Raw genomic sequence first — 23759 nt, 5'->3', positions numbered from 1 at the left:
TTAAATAAGTTAATGTAATTTATTTGTTGTAGGAAAATCGGATGGCCAAAATTTTCAATTTATTTATAACTTTTTGATTCTTCCCCATAATAAAAGTGCTTGCTACCAAAGATCGATCATTTAAAGTTTATAGAATAAGAAAAAAATACAGAACAGGTGATATTTATTACTCCGTGGTATAGGTCAACGCTTCTATAAATCCACGGAAGTATACAAGAGAGAATTCTGATTGACTTGTTTTATATCTTGGCCAGATCTAGTTTATGGTAATACCCAGAATCCGTATTCCAAAAGATGCAAACTAGTACAAACAAGAAATTCCAAAAACAAATATAGACGAAAATTTTCTAATTATTGGTTGTTAGAGGATATCTGGGACCAAAAACAAAATCCAATTAATTTGAAAAATTTTCTTGGAAAGGAAAAGCTAAAAGATAAGGAAAGATAGTAAACAGACATAAAAAAGTATATTGAAAATAGTTTGAGGCCGAACATGGGTTTTAGGTACAAGAACTGCACTCTAAATGATAGATTTTTTTTTGATAGTATATTGATGTTCGGGCCCCACGTTGGGCGCCATTTTATTTATTATGTAACATATAACGGTTGAATTATTGTGGCTGATGTTGACAACAAACTTTTTGTGACAGTGGCACGCAGATACACGGCCTTATTAGCTCGCCGGTGGGGTTGGGTTCATCTACTGTCATGTTTGTAAATCCACTGAACATAATAAATACATAAAACAAATTGCGTGCACTAAAATTTTTCTTCGAGTGTACTTGTTAATGATTGAACGAAAAGATACACCATGATTTCTAAACTCGAAGATGATTTCTAAGGGGAAGGAGAAGAAGTAAAAAGGTAGGAGACAAACTGATGAGTGAGAAAGACGACACTACAAATGATCCAGAGCTACAGCTGTTGATGTGCTCTTGCGCCCTCCCAACCATGGTCACATTAATAACTAATCCAAACGGAGATAAAAGACATTTTAGTGACCCCCAGGACCTCATGAAGCAAGCAACTTTATACGGGGAAATCAAAAAGTTAAAAAAAAGTGATCTACTCAGAATTCATAATTAATTTTATTTTCATATTAAAGGATTTTACAAAAAAAAAAAAAAAAAAACAGAATCCTTAACCTTAATCATAACTAGAGTTTCAAATTAAAAATAAAATTAAATTGTAAATTAGATTTATGAAAGTATACATTTGCGAACGCCAAAAATGTAACTTGCATTGCGATGAGCTCAATATAAGTATTTGTTCTAACAATGGAAAAAATAATATCTATCAATTATGCATGCAAAAACTAAATAAACAATTTAGAATAAGAAACGTAATTTTTTATAATATAAATCCAAAAGCTGTTTATGTTTGAACCAGTTACTATTATTGCTTATCAACTTCTTACACAGCAACTCAAAATATTATGATCCCAAAGATAGTTGAGTCGAACTGATTATGACTTTCATCAATCAACAAAACCTTCTTCAGGGTATCACTTTCAAACCCGATCACAAAAATAAAAAAAAAAAACAGAAAACAAAAATGTAAATAATGTAGCAGAGATAGATAGAAGCCAAAGAACTCAATTGGTGTATTCTTTTGCTTTATTTCTTTGACGATACCTCCATGATACCAACAGTTGTTCATAGTATGTAATCAAAACAAAAATGATAATAAAAACTTACTTGGTCATTTTGTGGCTCCCACGCAGAAAGTACTTTCGGCGAATTCAGGGTGTAATTACTGACCTTTACAGGGTAATGTTAATGATGATGTTATGCTGGCAAGAGAGGCATGTTAAGTTAACAGTATGTGATTTAGAATAAATGAGAATGTGTTCGAGATCGGTTGCTGAATATTGATGTTGATAATGAGAGTCGTCCCTGAATGGTTCTCAATTAATCATGACCAGCGTTTTTCTGTCTCATCAAAGACTATCTTCTACATCACTTACACCATGTAATAAAGAAGAATGGAATAATTTTAGTAATGATCATTAGACCATGTAAGTGAAAAAAAAACATGTGGTAATTGATGTAGATGATGATCTTTGATGGATTATAACTGTATCACTTAACAAACCAATAAATTAAACTTTTGATTTTATAAATATAAAATATAATTAAATATGAATATTTAAAGAATCACAATCACTTTAAAATTATATTCTAATTATTTTTACTGATGTGGTAGACAAATAATCTCGCGTAATTTTTCTTAATCACTGGGGTATAACACTATTAATATTGTTTGATTTGAAGTTTTCGTTTTAAAACAAATTACTTGCTTATGATTTATGTTTGATAACTGATCTCTTTACACATTTGATCCTACCATAAAAAACTTCCACCAGATTCACAAGGTGATATCTAGCTGATCTGGTTGAATATATCCCGATTCGTGCCGAAATTGGTTTTTTCTTCATATCTTGAAAACAAAGCAGTTTGTAATAATACATCAAATTTCACATTTCTCCCATATTTCTGGTTATTGATTGACACAGGGCATTTGCCCGTCTTGATGTAATCGACGCTGTTGGAGTAAAAGTTAAAAATCACACTGACGCTGCGTTGCGGTTTGGGAATATGTGAGGCCGAAAAATGTGTTTTGTGAGAACAAAAGCTTTTGTTCAATAAGATCTCTTCCTTCACAAAACAATTGTTGTAATCAAATGCGAGTCTAGTAGAAAGAAATAAATGATTGAGGAGAGAAACTAAATAGGGTTTCTTAGAACTTTTAGGAAATAATGTTTGATTTACCTTCCTCTTTGACTATGGATTTTATTCCATAGGGTAATTGTTAAAGAGATTCAAAGGCTATCATCCAAATGCATAAAATTATGTGGCCACTAAACAAATTGTATGCTTTGATAAATATTATTTAATAATATTTGCAAATTTAGATTTTCTTACAGTCACACAACCAAAATTATAACCGCAACTTGAACTGATTTAATGACTTTCTGAAGGTGAACAAGGTTATTTTTAGAAATTTTTGGATGAACTATATTCTTCCTCTTAAGGGTTAGATGACAAAATGGACGATTCTATCTAATCTTTATCAGCTTGAACCCTCGGCAATTACAAATGCTAGCGAGTTAATTCCAGTATTTGAGTAAAAATGTAGCACACAAATAGTAGCGAGAAACGAATGCTCTTATGGATAAAGTGTTGCCTTATAACAACTTCATATCCAGGTGGCATTTCAAAATACGTTACAGTAGGTATTTTTAAGTTTGGTTTTAATTCCAAAAAAAAACAAAAGAATGAAGAAACAATCCAGTAGGGCAAGCGCCACTACACACTCTTATTTGTTTTACAATAAAAACGACGACACAAAATAAAATGTAAACATACACCTCGTTTCTGATTGGTTGAAACAAATTTGCCGCAACCTTTAAATGTCATGGCGAATCTATGTTTTTCGCCTTAGATGCCAATTTTGACATTTGAGGGTACCACAAAAGTTGCTTTGTTGTAGCAATTCGCCGATGCGGTTACCTGTTATATCTACCTTGGTTCAGCATAAGCATTTTGACAAATTGGAGGGAGGAATGCTTATTTACTAGTGTTTACGGATGTAAACACTAGTCAAATAAGTAATATTTGTAAAATGTCGTCGCCGAATGTAATGAAATACTGGTTGTTATTGGAATCGCTTATATTTCCGGGTGAGTTAGTGATTATCTGCTAAGAATCCATTTTAACGTTTGTTTATCTAGGTGATGCCAAAAATTCCGATTCAACAATTTCGGAACAGGAGCGTATTGCGAAAAACAATGAAGTCTTGCAAAGAAGTATGCAGTTATCGCCAACAGAAGTGGCCAAGATTTTGATAGAGGATCTTGAAGTATCCCGTTTGACCAACAAGGAACAATATGTTGCCTGCAATGTAGATGAAAAAACAATATACTCCATTTATTTGCTTATGACCATACGAACTATTTATAAAAATACCAATTTCAACAGCGATAAGGTTGAGGACTTGATATCGGAACATCACAGAAGGCAAATAAGCTACTGTATTGAAGATATAGCCGAGAACGGACTAAAGCCGAACATACATTGCGCGTTCCGTGGAGATAGAAAATCCATTTTTGGGGAAAGTCTTCGAAAAGATCCAAACCTTTGCCTTGTAGAGCTACTCGTAGAGGGGATAGCATCATTTATGTGTATTACGTCTTTGCCCATAATTCGATCTTCGGACGAGATTACACTCTGCTATATAGCTGCTTTATACACATTGATTTTTGTGTCAGACCTAAAGGGCGATGAAATGAACGAGTCGAATGTCGTGAGCACGAAGGCAAAACTAAATAAGTTATGGGGTAGTGTACCCAAAGTGACATTTTTTCGCAACCTAATGATGCTATATGGAATGGTCGAAAATGAGAAAAAATCGATAGTACACCGGGATTTGTTGTTGAAATTGTGGTCTCCAGGAGGTTTTGTCGCCCTTCTGTTTGCCATGCAAAAATCCGATAAGGAAGAACAATCCGTCAAAGATGTTGTTGTAAAATTGGTTTCACAGCCTTCTTACCCCAAAAGAGCGCAGGCATCAATAGTGAATCAAATTCTATGCTTTCTAAAAGCTAGTATTGACAATAAAGACGCAATATCCTACATGGGAACAGGATTAATATCGCTTAGGAAGCTATGTGAGAATAGTATTTACAATAGAAAAATAGTTGAAGATTGGTTGATAAAACAAGTACAACCATTGTTGGATTTGCAAAAGGACTGCTTAACTGTTATGGAGTGGAGTGAATTCAGTTCAATGGTGCACCTGTTTTTCCAGGCCTTTTGCACTTCCACTATTGAATGTTTGCCGAGTGAGTTTTTAGTTCCATTCATACCATTGCTCATTACGTTGTACCAGTATATAGACAAATACAAAACCAAACCTTTTGTTGATGTTGTTTGTAACCACCTATCCCATTTAATATTAAGAATTCTTAACAACCGTACTACAGAGGAGCTCAATATAATTATTATGAACATGGCAAGTGACGAATATCCCAAACAATGGCTAAAAGTAAATTCGAGGGTGAGAATTGAGGAGGACATATTAAATTCCCAACATTTGAAGATAGTCCAAAGGGAGGAGAAGCAGGAGTGCGACTCATTCATCTCATGCAGTCACGTGAATAGCCTGGCCGAACTCCTTAAGAAATCTTCTTTTAGCACACTTGCGTTGAAAGTGTTCATTATTTTATTCAAATTGTTCCCCACTGTTGGCAGTATGAAAAAGTCTTTGGTAGATGAGTCCATGAACAATATGGATTTGCTTATATGTGATGAAGATATTCAAAGCAGAGTGATTTGGGAAATATCTAACAAATACAATGGAAAAATTCAAATTATTAATGCTTTGCACATACTAATAGAGCACAAACCGCTTAAGAGCCTCTTAATGGAAAACATTAGTGAGCTTATAAGTGTTATTGAAGAATTCTTGGTAGTTTGCACAGAAATCGGCGACGAAAACAGTCACCAATTGGACAAAAACGTTGTTGTCATATTGTTGACTTTAATAAGGGAGATTGTGGAAAACGGTCCTGTTCAATCGGAAAACGTGAAGCGTAATTTGTTAGGGCACTTATTAAAACTGCAGGCCACAACTAGAGACAGAGACTTAAATTTGCATATTGTTTATCTTAAACAAAAAATCGAAAACGGTTCTGGTGCAACGCCAGGGATCAAAGTAAACGAGGAAAGGTTTGAAGAGGCCAGGACACTTCTAGAGTCAAAAGAACCATATAAACAAGTCGAAGGAATTCAACTATTTATCAATTTAATAAAGAGTAAAGATGTATTAACTATAAGCAATGTCCATGTAATAATGGCATTAGCACTTAATGCGCTGAAATCACCAGAGTCTTACACATTCCTGAATTGCGTCCGACTATTTGCGTCAATGGTTTACTTGGACGAGCACATAATATTAGAAACATTGACTGAAGAATACCTAAATGAATCGGCCGGCATGGATGATAGGCTATTGATTGGAGAGGCGCTACTAAAAGTTTGCTACGAAATTGGTAAGATTTGAGGAGATTTCTCTCAAAGTACTTCGCAATTACAAAATTGTCCAATTTCAGGGCCGCTTTGTTACAAATACAAGAACATACTCTTAAATTGTTACATGTTTGGGTGCCGATCTCCGCTGGATGAGTTCCGTTTTTCTTCATTCTCGAATTTGGCACAAATGTGCAAAATATTATCGTATGACGTTCATAAGTACTTCCAAGAGGTATGTAATTAAAAGTTAGTGCTAAGAACACTATCGATAAAACTGAAACTCATTTATTTTCAGCTTCTCAATTTGATCAACTGTGAATTGACTTCTGGAAAATACGTTCCAGCTAAACGTGCGGCCGTTATGGTGTTAAGTGAGCTCTTATCAGGAATGGATAACTTGATAGATTTCCAAGAAATGTTGTTACCCATATACAGACTATTGAAGTTTCTAGCATCCTCAGAGAGAACGGATGAAAAAATTCGCTTGCACGCATCGGTTGGTCTAGAAACATTGGCCAAGAAAACTAAAGAATTTTTGTCACTAACCGCAAATGAAATGTCCTTGGAAAAGGAAATACAAATAAGAGGAATTAAGACAAATTCAAAGCATAATTTTAAAAGTCATATTTTGTATATGGATTAAATTTTCTCCAAACCTTAAAGATTTATATAAATTATTTTCAAGTCAAGATATATTTAGTCTCATTTAAATATAAAAAAAAACTTTTTACAAACGATGTAATGAACACATGTTAAAATAATAATTAAATCAAACTCTGAATAAGGATTCCGCAAAATATACATCAAAACACTATTATTTTTTTGGTTTTAGTGACTTGACCTTGTAAAAAAGCGCAACTCGTAGTCACAGTTGCGTCAAGCCTTCTGATTACCAAGTACTAACTTAACGCAAATGTAACTCGTTTTCGATGTCCCATGTTGTCATGGACAAAAGGATGAAATTAATACATATGAAGCATGTAATTTTTAAATTAAAAACAAGTAAGCAAAGGCTACAGTCAGGCGGGCCGACCATCTGATGTCCTACAACACTACAATTTGCGATAAAGTTTCTGTAGATCTGAAATCCTCTTGACTAGAATGAAGATCTACTACATGATAGAAGCAAATGCTGAATCCTATTGTTCCTCTTTTCAAATAATCATGATGTATCTGGAACCAATATTTTCCTTATCTTCATCGATGTTTGACATAGTAGTAGTAGTACTACGTAAAGTACCCTATTTACTCTTTCGGAAAGAATAGAAATTTCCCATTCATAAAAAGGTTTTCAACATTGAACATTTTAGTTTTATTTTTATTCTTGAAATAATGTTACCTAGTCCTGTGAAAGTTTTATCTTTAGACCGAAACCACGAGGTCATGCAATTCTTCGCAGTATTTGTAAAGGCCAGAGGTGCTCCTTTCACGTATTTGTGATTTCATTAGTTTTGGTATTTTTCATACGAAATTGTGTGTGATCATCCAAGTGCTAAGTTCCAATATCTTTTAAACATTTTCCAACAACCTACTTGCCACCTGAATATAATACCCCCAACACATATTGTGTAAAGTGAGAAAAATTACAATATTGTAAGTCAAATTGAAATTATCATGCGATAAAAATATGACCATTCTTAATTGGTGAGGCTATTCTGAATTAGTGAGAATTGTCAATATCCGTCCAGTCGTTCCTGAGTTATAAGCGGCCTAACTAACATTCCTCTATTTAATATATGAGATTGTGACCCTTAGGGCAACAGCAAAAACAAGACGTTTTTTTATTTTGCCCCGATTCTCCATGTCATAATTGCGATCAGTAGTGTGATTACAAGTTAGCATGGATAGTCGGACACACTGACTCATCGTGGCGAAATAGGAAAATTTATATCTATATGTGGTAGGGTATAAATATTAGTAACATACACCTTGATAATTGCGATGGTTGACTTTAAAAACTCACTAAAAAAAGTAGGCTTTGTCTATGTTATCAGTATACTCATAGTTTAAATCGAGGTGTATTTAATTGCCTTGGTTCCAATATTTTGTGCTGTTTCTTTGTAAAATGCACGTTCATATATTCTTGATTGTGATTTCAATTTTAAAATCTTTGAATGCTGATAGTGAGACAGAGGAAAAACGTAGTACCATTTGACTGATTCGCTGCAATTTATTGCTAATACTTATAACATTTGCAGCTATAAAATGCTATGTATGCAGCAATGATGGATGCGATGTCATTGAAGAGGGCCAAACAAAGTTTCTGGAAGAGTGCAGTGCTGGCAAATGTTTTGTCAAAGAAGAACAACACGGTAAGTTTTTACTTACCCTTTGTGTCTCAAAGATAATAAACTTCAGTGGAAAAAGTATTCTACAGCGGAAATTCTCGGCAATTTTGTTTTATCGAGAGGATGTGGTGATTCAAGCTGTGGCTCTTTTCCTTCTTCTCTGTGTTGTGAATGCTACACAGATGGCTGCAATCAGAAGAACTCCTGTCTCGTGAAATCAAAAACTTCCGACTTACAAGCTTCAAGGAAACTAATTTATCTTCTGTTTGTCATATCTTTAATAAATTTCACATGATAAAAAAAATAGATGGGTGTCAAAAATTGAAGTTTCTGTTGTAGCGACCATTCAGGAAGATTCAAACTAATCTCTGAAGCAAAAGTATTACAAATGGTTGAAAGAAAGTTTGCTGCTAACAAGGTTATAATAGTAACCACTAATAAAAAGCAAAAAAGCATTAAGTTGGGCCGGGCCGAACTTTAAATATCCTCCATTATAAGCAAAAGAAAACATATTTATTAAAAAAGCATCTAGATTTAACCGTATTCCACTCTAAACTGCAAATACCAGTGATATTGGTTGGAGAGCACTGTTAAGTTTCAAAATAACATTAATTATTTCAATGTTAGTAGCGAATCGAACCTACAGTTAATGTATACTTCTAAGGATTTGGCTGGAAAAAAGGATCAGGGATCACGTACGTACAGGTACGTGAACCTATATTGACATTTTTGAAATGTATTTAGTCTTTACGTTAAAGACTAAACGACCAGTAAAGCGGAATCTATGCTGCAACAGTTGTTGCTGCAATGGCGGTTTTTGCATTGGCAACATTGCCATGGCATCTGTCCTTCAAGCTGACTTGAGTAATTAAGGGTCCTTTCTCATAGAATGCCCGCGCTGTTTCGACATCATCTATTCAGTTTCGCCACCATATAATTCGGTACTTTGTGCTGTAAGTGTGAAGTCGTTGAGGAAGGTGCTGTCGTGAAGGTGAATACACCGTAAGAAATATTGGAGCACAAATATAATCTTACTACATATTCGGAACAAATATTTCCGAATTTAAATTTTAAGATTTTTCTTTTTTGATTGAATTCTATTTGACAAAATACGAATTCACATGTTAGGAATAGAAAATTAAATTATTTCATATTGTTAGACAAATTTATCAAATTTATTGTCCTTCCAAATTAGAGACATTTTCATATCCCTTGATTTCTCTGAAATTATATGTAGATTCTTAGTCAATATTAGGGAAAATAACAGGATGTGATGTTTGTCATTCTGTTTGTAATGACATAATATTTTAGGACCCAACGCAGGATATGCGTTTCTGATCAGCATAAAATTCTATAACTATTTGCGTATGTCAGCCTGTGGTAATCGGTATTAATTTTTAAAGGATCAACTTAGATGGTTAGGGTGTTAAGTCCGAAGTTATTATTTGTGTTTAATAATTTTTTTTTAAATTTTTTTAATAAAAATTATATAAAATTTAAAATTTTTGAAAATGTCAACTTATATATTGTCTGATCAAAATATTAATTTTTAACAACGAAGTTGTTTTTAAAACTATTTTGTTATTTCAAAACACATATAATCACAAAAATTTTTTGAGGCTCTCTGCCTTGCCCTGCATTATACAAAAAGGATTGACATGCCAGCCATTTTGGATTGTTTCGTCAATAACAACGAAATGTGAAAATGTAGAACGATTGCGCTTTGCCTATGTGTCTGTCTCGTTTCCCTTTGCCTGATACAAACAAATGCACAAAGACATAATACCCTGACCACCTTGTGGTGTAGGGTATATAAAAGTTATTCAAAAAATTATTGCAATGCTTGGGAACATTGATATGTCAAAATTATGTCGTTGTTTTCTAATACGACGCAAATTGGAGGTTGTTATGACATGCAATTTTTACAAATATCAACAATTTTTTGTTTAACATTTTTAATTTCAAATTCGGTTTGACGGTTCATTGTCCCAGCATCTGCGTCGATGCGTCTACCTGTGTATTTTTCTACCATGTGTTATACATACAAAAAATAACAACAAACATAGTCGCCACATCTGTCCAGGCGAAAATATTTATTTTCGCCTCAAGCATGAATTTTGACATTTCATCTGGTAAAATAACAGCTGTTTTTAGATTAATTCGCTTGAAGGAAGACCTTATAATTGGGCCATGATTCTGAATATAAATTCCAAATAGTAAACATAAAATACATACAATAACTCGGTAAACTTAAACTAGCAGCACGAATTAATGGTGAATTCTTTTATATGTGCGGCGAATTTAAACACTACTGTAGATCTGCAAGAGTAAAGTGCAATATACAAAAATGAGATTTGTGAAGGATCCTTGTGGAATTGCTTGTTTAATCATTACTTATTTAATGGTGGTATATGCAGACTACGTGGTAATGCGGTGGATAATACTTCAGACGATGCAGACAAGGTAATCTAATATTTGTTTGTTATGCCTGCATTCACGTAAATGTACTGCTTTTTTATAATTCACAGTATATGGGGTCCGATACACGTAATTTTCTTCAACACGGTGGTTTTTCTTCTTGCCCTGTCTCATTTGAAAGCGGTTTTATCCGACCCGGGAACTGTGCCACTACCAGTCAATCGTCTAGACTTTTCCGATTTACATACTGTAGGGAAAAATAACGGAAATAGTCATAATGACTGGACAGTTTGTACAAGATGCGAGACTTACAGGTAGTATGAGACATAGGGACATTGTTACAAGTTACCTTTTGCTATTTAGGATTAAATTTACCTAAACTGTACGCTTTAAAATTATCCATGCACTCTTATTTTTTCCTCAAAATTTCAAACGATAGCAAAAGGTAACTTATAGTACTGCAAAAACGCGCAAACAGCTCTTTAAATCATCTCCAATTATATGTAGGCCTCCTCGAGCTCACCATTGTCGGATTTGCAAGCGCTGCATTAGACGGATGGATCATCATTGTCCGTGGATTAACAATTGTGTTGGCGAACGTAACCAGAAATTCTTTCTACAGTTTCTTGTATATGTGGGTATGCTGGCATTGTATTCCATTGCTCTAGTGGTTGGATCGTGGATATACCCTTGTGTAGAGTGTGAATCAGACACATTGGAATCCCAAACAAGACTGTAAGATAAGCCGTATCTTTATAATAAAAGTGTTAAACATTTGAGTGCAAATATTGCAGAATGGCTGACTTCCAAACTATCATTTGGACCAGCCAACTATGGAGCTCTTTAATTTCGTCACACAAATATACCCAGTTTTTAATATCGAATTGGCATTGTTGAATAGTTTGTAATATACTTGAGGCTTAAACGCCTATACTGTGCTGTTACGTTTTAGAAGTCGGCCAATAATCGTTTTAATCGAATACTCATACCTATGGATGTAATCTTCAATTTTTGTATGTCTTTTTTCAGATTACACAGTGTAATTTTGCTTTTGGAATCAGCTCTGTTTGGTCTATTTGTTTTGGCTATCATGGTTGACCAAATGCATGCCATCTTGCATGACGAGACTGCCGTGGAACAGGCACAACAAAAAGGATCGTATCGACCAAATAGACGTAAAATCTATCTTCTAGCAGATGTATTTGGTAGAGGTCATCCCATGTGCTGGCTTTGTCCTTGTACGAGTTTCACATCTTCATCCTCGCTACGCTACTATGATACGCCTCTTCTAAGCCATGACGTATAATTTTGAAAGATTTCAGCATTTAAAAAATAATTTCTCAATGTCTTTCTCTTGCATGAAAGACAAAAGTGATACAAGTAATGTAGGATTTATTCCTTAGAAATACTACTCCGTCTGAGTATCCATTATTCCGTATCCATGGAAGGTAAATAGGTTTTTAAGGAGGAAAACGATTCCTATTGGAATGTGACTGTTTTAGTTTCTTAATAATTAGTTAAATTATAAAACAATACTTTGTGTGTATGCAGTCCCTATTCTATAAGTTTTATTTATTTATATTTAGATACATTGTTACTGATTAAGGTTACTCACACTGAAAGTATGCAGCTGAACATATTACAGAAGCAGTATGTATATTCGTGTATGATACGCATTATCGTGGGCGCCGATTTGTACTTTTCGAGTTTAGCGAGAGTTTTGAGCAAATTGTTTGAAAAATCGTCGCAGATATTTTTAACGAAGCATTCAACCGAAATATGCATCATTTTGTAACTAATGATTTGTCGTGGACACACAATTGTGTGGTTCATAAACAGCTACATTGTGTTTATTTGTTTTGCAAGTCAACAATTTCCTTTTTTATTTTTGGGGAAATTTTACGTTTTCCTTCGGAGCTAAGACCGATAAGCCTATAGTTTTCGATCTAGCTAAGAATTTTAGTCGGTTCCTTTTTTAGGGCACGATGCCTCTAAACTTTTATAAATGATTACTTGATTCGTAAGCTCAGAAGAAATACATATGACCTGTTACCACTGTGTGTTCTTTAGGTTTCCCGTTGGCCTTACAATTTCTACAGTATTGAAATAACAAAACAACAAATGAATATCTAAATTGGTCTCAACAAATGAGAATTGGTCTCAAAACTCTCGTATAAGTACGATCAATGGTATTGTTCTTAAACACTAAACGCTGGTTGTATGTATGTATTTTAGTTTCCATTGCTGCATGCTTTTTGTGTGAGCGACTGTATGGCAGTAGATATGAAATAACCGATGGCAAATGAGATTGGAATTAATGTGTAATATGTGCTTGATTTGAAGTCGTAAACTTGTAAGTACATGTACGTATTGTAATGAAACCAAAGCAATGTCTTAATAAACAAAATTGTAATGGATATTACAATTTAATTACAAATAAATGAAATGTTCTAATGGTGCTCGGAAATAAAACGAGAAGTGTGCAGTAGTAGCATAGACATAGTTATGTCTTTTCATGCAGGTAGACTCTTACCAAGCCTTTGCATAGCCAATATGCTAATTGGTACAGACCACTCGACTTCGAAAATACATCTCATCGTTTTGCAAGATTTTCACATTGTTATTCCCGAATTTTTCAATGTCACCACGAAATGTTCACTTTTTTGGAACAATTTTCAGCTGACAAAAAAAAAAAAATGCAGTCCATGATATGTTTAACATTTCAGAATTAAGTCACTTCAATATTTTCACTCATACCCCTGAAATGATACAGACGATATCGATAATCCGAATTGTTTCGATGATTAGCGCTAACAGCTTTACTTCGTTTACATATATTCATGCGTCTATGGTAGTAAGTCTGGTCATTTATTGTCATTGTCCTTAAAATCGTTAAATTCCTTGAACTTTGATTAAAAACCCATGATTTCATAAACATGTTTTCATGTAATAAGTCCATTATAGTTTCACTGGATTTCGTATTCTGACTTCTAATACATCTATAGCTCCCAGCATAAATAAAAAAACATAGGGTCAATGCATTCGAATGGGTGAAAAATATACATTTTATAAAATTTTCAATTCGTCAGACATTTCACAAATTCCAATCGGAATGATTTTAATTCCGTATTGTAAAATCGAACGATTTGGTTTTAGCTTCTTCAGATCCTGATTGATTTGGTGAATTACGAATACCTTAGTGTAAAGTGGCAACATTAGAAGAATCAAAACTAAGCATATGATTAGAAATTACTGTAGAATTGGAAATTGTAAAAAATATTCAGTTCAAAAGATAGTTTATTTAATTATTACATAATGCCGGGAGTTTCGATTGTTTCTGAAATCGAAGCGCGAAGTAATAAACACAAAACTGAAAAAATACGCCGGATGAATTTTGTGAAATGCTTCGGACAACGTGCCATACCCCAGTGCAGAGTAAGCGTTTTAGTAACAAGTTTAGTTTTAAGGTATAAATAAATTCCTGTGCTTGTCCGTAAATGACTAAAACATTAATTAACATTTCAAGCCAAATTATTTATTTTTAATTATTCATTCCTTGGTATCAGGAAGTTGAAGACGTCAAAGTTGTTTAAGTACCGAAAGAAAAAAGAAATAATTCTGAAAATTATCAGTTAGAAATAGGTTTTTTACTTACCGTGCAATACTCCAACCACAAAAAAGGAAAAAAATCATTAATATCCGCCCTAAAAAGCAGAAAAAACAGCAAAAAGAAGTTACATTAGTTTCGAGAATATATTTATATGTATATATTCTTGGAAAAATGTTCGGTCGGACCGAACTTTTAATACTCTCTACCATTGGACAAAGAAAATATTTGTATATAAAAGTATTTGAATTCAAACGTATTCCACTTTCAACAACCAATACCAGTAAGAACGTCAGGATAATGCAGTTTAACTTTTCAAAAAACCATAATGCGGGTGATGCCGTTATATGGGAGTCATACCAAAACGGGAATCTATATCAACAATTTTATACTACACGCATTGTTAATTATTGCGAGTCTTGCGTGGGTAAATGTGACTAGTATTATAGTATTATCAAAATACTGAAAATCGGTGGGTATATCTGAGCTATAGGAAAACGTGGACCTAGATATTCGCAATTCTGCCACCGAAGATAGAACCCAAATTACCTAACATCGGGAGGTACTGTTATATAGGGGCTATACGAAAACGTGGACATATATGTACAATGAACGCATTACGTACTACAAATGCCAATAAAACCTTCTGACATTTTCAAGTAGAGAGCTAGAAGCCATTACGAACTACAAATGCCAATTTTTCGACAAATCGGTAAAAAATGTGACTAAAACAAACACGAACTACAAATATCAATTCTTAGAAAAATTCTTTGGAAAAATGTGGCATAAATCATGGTAAAAGGATACAAGTAGATGCATCAACGCCTGATATGTCAAAATTTTTTTTTTTCAAAAATAAGTAGTTTTTTATATGTATTATTATTCGACGCCAATCGGAGGTTGTTATGATATGCATTTGTCAACAATTTTAACGAATTTTAACAATTTTTCATTCAAAAATTTTCAATTTCAAAATTGATTTGACAGTTCATTGTCCCAGCAGCTTTGTCGATGCGACTAACTGTATTCTTTTACCATGGCATAAATCATCAAAATACCGAATAATGAAAGGAACCGTTATATACCACAACGTAGACCTATATATCTCATTTTCAATACCAACCAACCATGGCATAATTACAGAAGGTAGAACAAAGCTACCCCCTAAATACAATTTTTTTCTTTTGGTCAAAACATAATCAATAAAAATGCAAGAATTTGAAATTAATTGAAATACGGTTGCAAAATAAATGCATATTTTCGACGTTAATGGGCAGCCCATTGTACAATTTTAGAACAAATTGTATTGTCCTACTATTTTGAATTCAATCTGGTGGAATAACCCCAAAACTGCATTCTTGTTTCGCGGGTTTTCCCCCAATATATGAATTTTGTTTAAAAAATGAAAAATAAACAAAACCAACTGTTGCATATTTAAAAGTCTATTTGACACTATTAGACTCCAGCACAGATTTGCATTTTTATAGTTTCTTTGAAGTTGAACAACCCTTCTTATTGAGCCATGATACCAACCATCCTAAACACAATACAAATTGGTCTGCCAAAGTCGTGATTTCAACAGACAGACAGACGGACATCGTTAAATCAACTTGATTCATGCTGATCATGAATATACATACTACGTCGAATATCGATCCTAGCAAAAAAATATTCAACACGGTGTTAGAATATAACTTGGAAGTTGTATTCACATTTGATTTTGAGATTAGTCTTGGTGTGCAAACCCTATAAGCGCTTTCATAAATTCCTTTTTTTTGCTCAGCGATATTTGTTAGTTGCCACAGTAATTGAATATGTTTTTGAAAATAACAGCCAAGAGCACACACATATAGCAATGTTTTCCATAGTGACCATATCCCGTGTCATTACCTGTCTAACTGTTAAATGTGAATAAACAGAGTGCATATTTCTGTACGTGTATGTCGGCAGTTGTGCTGCATTGAAAGAGAGGATTCCCACCATGCGTAAAAATGAGTAAAAGCTTTCATAAAAAGGAATACTCTCATTACGTTCCATCCAACAGAAGGTTTTTGGATTTAGTTGCCAAATGAATCTTAACATTGGCGCATGTGCCTTCGCGGTGTGACGGATTGCGGAGGAGTTTGAATAGAAAGGGACATTTTCATTTCAGTGAGAAAATTAAAATAATACAAATACACCACCAGAGCCCTTGAAAAAGAGAGCATATTTGAATTTCGTCCTCTTTGCTGCACTACAATCATCCCCCTCTTGTATTTTATGAAAGTCGTAACGGGAAGAGCCGATTATATGTAGATATGATTAAATGAGTTCTGTTTTCGATATGCAGAAGTTTGTTCGCGTGTTATTAAAATTTACAAGCTTCTTAAAACCACATCCAATAGCATGCTGAGTTAGTGTGTTGAATATATGGTTAGTTGCTCATGGAGGGTAAACATTTATAAACAAAATTGTGTATTTCCATGGCTTTAGAAAATCTGAAAAAGTAATTCCAAACGCAAACAACGCTACTTTGGTCTACTGCAACAAGGTCCATCCACCCGTCTCCACTTCATTCAACCCCTGTGAAAGTTGCTAACATTTAAAATATAACAGTTTAAAGTTAACATACGTTTAGGCGTGTGCGTGTGAGTGAGTTTAACAAAAATATTATATATGTGCACGAAACGGGCATATTGACGATTATATGGACTGTCGGATAGAAACGACCTTACCAAGCCAGGAATAAAACTAAATCACCTAAATTCCCTATTACATAAACGGCAGGACTCGCAAGTGTACTAGGAGGGACGAAATCATCACATGTATTGGATTTTCCAATAGAACATCGCAGCTGGTTTGCCTCTGAAAATGTGTTGGCTGAATTTTCATATGTGGCTACTTGGTCTTTAGCGTTGCCGTTCCTTTAGGTTGACCTGTGGTATGTAGCATTACCATGTTTTTTAAGTTGTGTGTGTGTATTTACAATTTACAAATTCCAGGATGGCACATCAAATCGTGGGAATATTGAGAAACAAGCATTCGAATGGACACTTTGCAGTGTTCTATAGAAGACCCTTACGGGATATAAGCCAATTTGTACAAGAAGAGAAATAAATTACAAGCCGCTGACTTTTACTCCTTGGAATGATTCCAAACTACAGGTATCAGAGCATCGGACATCCGCGTCAACTGAAAGACGGTACAGACATACCAACAACTGTTTACGCTAAACTGCTTATGAGTTACAATTTGTGGGACAAAGTGTCAGCGCAAATGAGAAATTTCAAGCAACATGCAACCGGGCAACAATCAAGCAGAAGAAAGTGAAGACGCTGTAGACACAAAGCCGAAGAGCAACGAAAATTTGCCAGACAACATTGGTAGCGGCATTACCGTTATTTCTGCGCTCGGTGATGAATGCGACGCTGCCGAAGGTAACAAAGAAACACAAAATGTTGGAGACAATATTATTACAATAACAACAACGAGCATAAATAGCTACGCTAAAAATCCACAGCTACACTCGGAGCTGACCACAGTTCCAAATCAAAAGGCAAGTGCTAATCGTAACAGCAGAGTTTTACATATTTTCAATCAGAAGGTATCCCCGACAGCAGAAAACGGACTAACCACTTCCCAGTTGCACAGATTACCTAGAATTTGGAACAGAGCAAAATTTGTGTCTTTTCAAAATAATATTGCAACCCTCCATCACCGCAAAGGACGACGTTTGCATGGTCTTCAAACTCCGCTTCATCCTCTTCAATTGTTTGGTTGGTTTGTACTAGTGCTTTTCGGACTAGCAGCCTATGGAATATTAGTACCATCGTTTAGTACATCGATTCAGGGCCCGTTGTACGGTCTCATCACTGGATTGTATATTGTTCATATTGTGTCCCACTTAGCCGCATTGCTCATAGATCCAGCAGACCGGGAACTGCGTCGACTGCATCGAAACGACCGAATCGTACCAGAGTTTGACAGATCCAAACACGCTCATGTCATTGAGAACGGCCGATGTCATCTGTGTAATATCCGAACCTCTTCAAATCGAACAAAACACTGCTCAGTCTGTAACAAGTGCATTGGAAAATTTGACCACCACTGTAAGTGGTTGAATCACTGCATTGGCTCCCGAAACTATGTAGCATTCCTAATGTGTGTCGTTAGTGCGGTTTGTGCTGCTCTAGTGATCGTGGTGGCCGTAGTAGCACAGATTGCTTTTTATTACTGGCGTCCGGAATGGTTGAGTAATTGGTACGAAAATAATGAGATTTCCAGCAAAAGAAACTTGGGGTTCTCGGATTTGAATATATCACGTGTTGGAAATGCAACAGATGGCATAGGCTACGCACTTGACGACGATGAAATTTCTATGAACCAGTCGGTTGCAATCTCTTTACTTCAAAACTTGACATCTGTACATGCCGGCATTGCAGCAAATAATACGGACAACAATATCCTGCTATATATGAACAATGCAACACAGAATTCAAACCATTTGGCGAACACTGGTAACAACACCTTCGCCCACAACTCATCATCGTCGATGACTTTCGCTGGCATAGCAGTAAACCAACAAATTTTTTTAGTATTGATTGGCTGTTTGGGTTTGCTGGCAGCTATAACAGCGGGGCTGCTGCTTCATTTATGTTTTTTCCACATTTACATTTCCTTTTTGGGGCTAACAACATACGAATACATACGAAATCACAAGCAAGCCCAAGAAGCCAAAAACAAGCAGCAAGCCAAAGCGACAGGAGAAGAATTGGAAGGTAGTAACCCAAACCAACATCCGTCCACAATTAAGAGAGGAAGAAACTGTGGTCAAGTGTTTATATGCTCCACACGACTGCACCCGAACAGCGTCGCTTCTTATGATAACAAACCAAACATAACACGTTCTCTAGATGAAAATTCATTTTTTAGTTTACACTGCTGTGCCAATTCCCGGGAATACCATCAGACTGCCTTAGATACATACTACATGTGCTCCCTGCTGGACGAGAACCATTTGAAGCCCAAACTTAATGTAGCGCACATTTCCGGATTAGAGGATGACTTGCATGCACTACCCTCCACAGATGAGGCCCATGTTTCACAGTCTTTCCATTGCTGTTCATCATTTAAAGCGTCCTCCTCACAGCGGCGAGTAAGTGCAGCAACGTCTAAAGCCACACTGGTAACTAATTTGGAAAATATGGCGGCTTTGAATGACAGGCGGAGATATGTCCAGTACACCGAACAGTGTACCTTCTGCACATTCCAATTACGTAGTCCGATTGTTTGCCAAAAAGACAAAAGTGCGACATCCAATAAAAATCTGTGCTTAAATTTTCTACGAAGTACAAATTCATCCCGACAAGCATCTGCAAAATCTCAATCATCATCGTCTACTTCACAAAAAAGGTGTTGCATGCAAACTATTTCCAAGCATCAGAGATGGCGGAGAAAATGGAATTGCTGTTCGACTGTACCAGACAGCCCTGACATTCCAAATGACATTACAGCTGAATTAACTATGAGGAACAACCACGAGTTTAGCACAAATCTACACGAAAAAAATGTCCTGTCGAAAATGACGAGCGAAAGGGCGACAGATTTTCGACAAAAACATCATATACACAGAACATGGCCAGTGGCCCGATTCCGCCGTGTTATGCGAGCCATAAACCGCTATCGACGACCACAATGCAGGCTTGCAAATGTAGACGATAATCTTGAGACGAATTTGAAGCAAAACAAAGTGAGACCTGTTCCTCTGAGTGCAGAGACAAACAGTTCGAGTCTCACAGAATCTGACGGCAGTTCACCGCGTCCAGCATCAACAGTGTCGGTGTCTTCGACCAATTCTAGCAATAAAAATATCTACAACGACCACAAATATAAGCCTGTATCAGACTCGATTGGAGCAACGTATACAACTTCTCTGCTGCCAACTTCGGTTATTCGAGACGACACTTCGGTGACTTATAGCACCACTCCAGGAGGTATAATCCTTCCACCAGCATTGCCTCCCCCCACAAGGAGGAAAATACCCATGAATGCCGACCTTGATGAACTAGTGGAGACCTTAACATTTGCTTCATACAGTACATCTAACAATGCATTCTCGACCTCGTATGCACCTATACAGCGGTTACCCGCTGCAAATAGCATTTTTCGCAGACCGAGGCGAAAACACTTTCTTCTGACTAGGTCGCCCACGCTATCGCCAATTCACGAATCTGGCTTGTCGAATCCTACATCACCTCAGCCATGCCGCCATGTAGCAACAACCTGCAGCACTGTGGTAGCCAACAGTATATGTGGCCCGTTGATAGCAAAGCAACCTGACACATCACCAAGCCACTCGTCCAACAGTGATACGACATAGGCACAATTAGATATGTCATTCCTTTGTAACTGGAGGCCAACTTAACTAAATAAACGCGTGAATCTCTAAACCTCCGGCCGTTACTTGTCTGAACAGTGTTGTTCCACACCGTCCAAACGTTGGAAAATTAATAATATGTAATGTACATAAATAAAAATAATAAATATATAGATAAGTTCGTTGCTGGAATAACCTAATACATCGGTATTTACGGTGCAAAATTAATTTCTTCTTTCATCACCTATATGTTTAGATGCAAAAATATTTTCATATTTTCCCAAAACAACAACTCTACTACACAAAAAACACGTATTTTTGAATAGAGACCGTTTGTAATTGAAAGTAAATTACAATGTTCTCCTGTAATGGGTATATAAAAGTTTTTTTTGCTTTAGGTTGTAAAGCTCGTGTAAAGGGATACATTTGAAGATGTTATATGAGAATGGAAATTTTCTGTTTGTATTAATAATGTTTTCTGTGTACGTATCTCACTTTCAATAATGCCTTCTTCATCCCTGTTATATTTTATTGTTTTTAATATTTTCTGTTCTTAATAAGGATCCGAGTATTTTGTTAATGCGACCATAGAACAGATCGTATTTTGGTGAAAATGCATTTTTATACACAAAACAAAACATATTTTAGATACTGTAATTTTATTTTATTATTTTTTTTTTTGAAAAATTAGTAAAATTTTGTAGACATAATTTGTTTATGTTCCATTATTGATGTTTTACAAAAAAGACAACTTTTATTTATTAGTGCAGAAAATTTGGAAATACAACTATTTCAATATTACAGCATTAGGGCGAGGGTGCATAAGAAGCTTGGCATCATGGCTAGGCATATTAAATTGAGTGCGGCTCTTGCACCCCTTAATGATATGTCACAAAGTATGCCATGCGAATACTTCAAGCTGTTTATGTACTCTCACCTTTACTCAGTCGGCATTTTTTACTACACAAGTAAAACATATGAATTTCTATTAAAGTTACCAAAATACATCGGACTTACGAAATTTCAAAGTTGACAATTGAACAATTTCTGTAATACAAAAAATGTGAACGTTTATTATTGGAAAATATAGTAATTGGGAGAATTTTTAAAATGATCAATTTTTACAATACGTCGGATGTTAGGTAGCGTTGTAAATTTATAACCTGGCAACTAGTGATTCGATTTCAACTATAGGTAACACGAGACAAATTGTATTAACTGTGTATTTTTCGACACACAGACTTTGACTACTCAAATATGTGCTAAGTATTTCGATATTGGCATCCAACAACACGCACTGTGTATGTCACTGCCACTGCCATCTCATTGGCTAATTTACACCAACGGCCGGCGATTGTTGTTGGTGCTCTCACTGGAAGTAATTGTAATAAAATGAGACAAGGGATCCTCAACGATTACTTAGAACCTCTGCGTTTACCTGTAATTGTATATATATATTGGAACTTAACAGGGGATCTTCTGAAATCACTTAGAACCTCTGCGTTCACTTATTTGATAGTATCGAAAGTGTAAACATACATTTGATGAATAAGAAAAGAAAGAACCACCAATAAAACCATGACATCATATTGAATTAATACTATCTTTCTGTGTTTTATTTGTTAATTTTGTCTTTCTTTTTATCTCCACATACGCGCATATTACCCTTACCTATCATCACATCACATAATATGAAGAAGGCATATACGTCACAATTTCTGAAGGGCCATCTATGACTACGATACAATGGGAGATGCCTGATTTTCCTTGCAGACGGTAACCAATGTGAAACTAAGTCAGAACCAAGGGGGAGCGCGAAGAGAGCATGTTTTCCTCGTTTCTTTTGAAATCGGGCAGATTCTACTCTTGCCGGGAACTCTTTCATTTTTTTCTTACCGATTTTTAAATGTTTGTTTTGATTTTTAAATATTTCTGATTTTGCGGATTATATAATAGTTAGCTAATTGTAGATTATCGGAAAATATGAAAACATTAAAGGTCTCCATGTGTACAATCATGGTAAAATTAAGAAAGTAACGTAATTTCAAATTAGCATTCCCATCTTTGCATTTTCTGTAATTTACCTTGTCAAATTTCACTGCATAAAAAGCAGGTTCTCATCTTTGATTTGTGTATGTACAATGGATTTATGAAAATACATTTTGACAATGAGATATTGTCAAATGAATAATTTTGAAAAAAAATTGTAAACATTTTTTATTCCACCATGTGTACAATTTTAATTCTTAAAATTTGCCAATCAGTTATAACAAACATAATTTAGGTTATAACATAATTTAGATTGTCCAAGAACCCAAGAAATTATGTATATGAAAACCTGTAGGAAATTATGAAGTGAAATCATGGTAGAATCAAGAAGGTGAAGTTATTTACACCAACGGCCGGCGATTGTTGTTGGTGCTCTCACTGGAAGTAATTGTAATAAAATGAGACAAGGGATCCTCAACGATTACTTAGAACCTCTGCGTTTACCTGTAATTGTATATATATATTGGAACTTAACAGGGGATCTTCTGAAATCACTTAGAACCTCTGCGTTCACTTATTTGATAGTATCGAAAGTGTAAACATACACTTGATGAATAAGAAAAGAAAGAACCACCAATAAAACCATGACATCATATTGAATTAATACTATCTTTCTGTGTTTTATTTGTTAATTTTGTCTTTCTTTTTATCTCCACATACGCGCATATTACCCTTACCTATCATCACATCACATAATATGAAGAAGGCATATACGTCACAATTTCTGAAGGGCCATCTATGACTACGATACAATGGGAGATGCCTGATTTTCCTTGCAGATGGTAACCAATGTGAAACTAAGTCAGAACCAAGGGGGAGCGCGAAGAGAGCATGTTTTCCTCGTTTCTTTTGAAATCGGGCAGATTCTACTCTTGCCGGGAACTCTTTCATTTTTTTCTTACCGATTTTTAAATGTTTGTTTTGATTTTTAAATATTTCTGATTTTGCGGATTATAGAATAGTTGGCGAATTGTAGATTATCGGAAAATATGAAAACATTAAAGGCCTCC

The 23759-nt window shown here is 35.1% G+C and overlaps 3 protein-coding genes and 2 long non-coding RNA genes across 5 annotated transcripts; 4 read left to right on the top strand and 1 right to left on the bottom strand.

The window, feature by feature from the left end:
• Nucleotides 1-854: 854 nt before the first annotated feature.
• On the bottom strand, nt 855-3162 carry LOC109611637 (uncharacterized). The gene is made up of 4 exons (XR_009343704.1): nt 2925-3162; nt 2772-2860; nt 2347-2691; nt 855-1792 (listed from the first exon to the last, which is right to left on the bottom strand). It is a non-coding gene; the product is annotated as an uncharacterized LOC109611637 (long non-coding RNA).
• Nucleotides 3163-3405: 243 nt separating this feature from the next.
• LOC131805517 (transport and Golgi organization protein 6-like) lies at nt 3406-6846 on the top strand. Its single transcript, XM_059128736.1, has 4 exons — nt 3406-3682; nt 3734-6052; nt 6113-6264; nt 6328-6846. Exons 1-4 carry the CDS (start codon nt 3625-3627, stop codon nt 6673-6675), a joined length of 2877 nt encoding a protein of 958 aa, XP_058984719.1. The 5' UTR covers nt 3406-3624; the 3' UTR covers nt 6676-6846.
• A 1172-nt stretch (nt 6847-8018) lies between these two features.
• On the top strand, nt 8019-8626 carry LOC101900070 (uncharacterized). The gene is made up of 3 exons (XR_009343703.1): nt 8019-8173; nt 8231-8344; nt 8410-8626. It is a non-coding gene; the product is annotated as an uncharacterized LOC101900070 (long non-coding RNA).
• A 1835-nt stretch (nt 8627-10461) lies between these two features.
• LOC131805518 (palmitoyltransferase ZDHHC3-like) lies at nt 10462-13184 on the top strand. The gene is made up of 4 exons (XM_059128737.1): nt 10462-10783; nt 10849-11052; nt 11246-11473; nt 11768-13184. Exons 1-4 carry the CDS (start codon nt 10668-10670, stop codon nt 12042-12044), a joined length of 825 nt encoding a protein of 274 aa, XP_058984720.1. The 5' UTR covers nt 10462-10667; the 3' UTR covers nt 12045-13184.
• Nucleotides 13185-16419: 3235 nt separating this feature from the next.
• LOC131805498 (uncharacterized) lies at nt 16420-20900 on the top strand. Its single transcript, XM_059128701.1, has 2 exons — nt 16420-17265; nt 17327-20900. Exon 2 carries the CDS (start codon nt 17620-17622, stop codon nt 20701-20703), a length of 3084 nt encoding a protein of 1027 aa, XP_058984684.1. The 5' UTR covers nt 16420-17265; nt 17327-17619; the 3' UTR covers nt 20704-20900.
• Nucleotides 20901-23759: the final 2859 nt, after the last annotated feature.

The sequence above is a fragment of the Musca domestica genome, unplaced genomic scaffold (genome assembly GCF_030504385.1).
Source record: "Musca domestica strain aabys unplaced genomic scaffold, Musca_domestica.polishedcontigs.V.1.1 57, whole genome shotgun sequence".
Classification (NCBI taxonomy): domain Eukaryota; kingdom Metazoa; phylum Arthropoda; class Insecta; order Diptera; family Muscidae; genus Musca; species Musca domestica.
The sequence above is the reverse complement of the archived record's forward strand: the minus strand, read 5'-3'. Positions and strand labels throughout refer to the sequence as shown.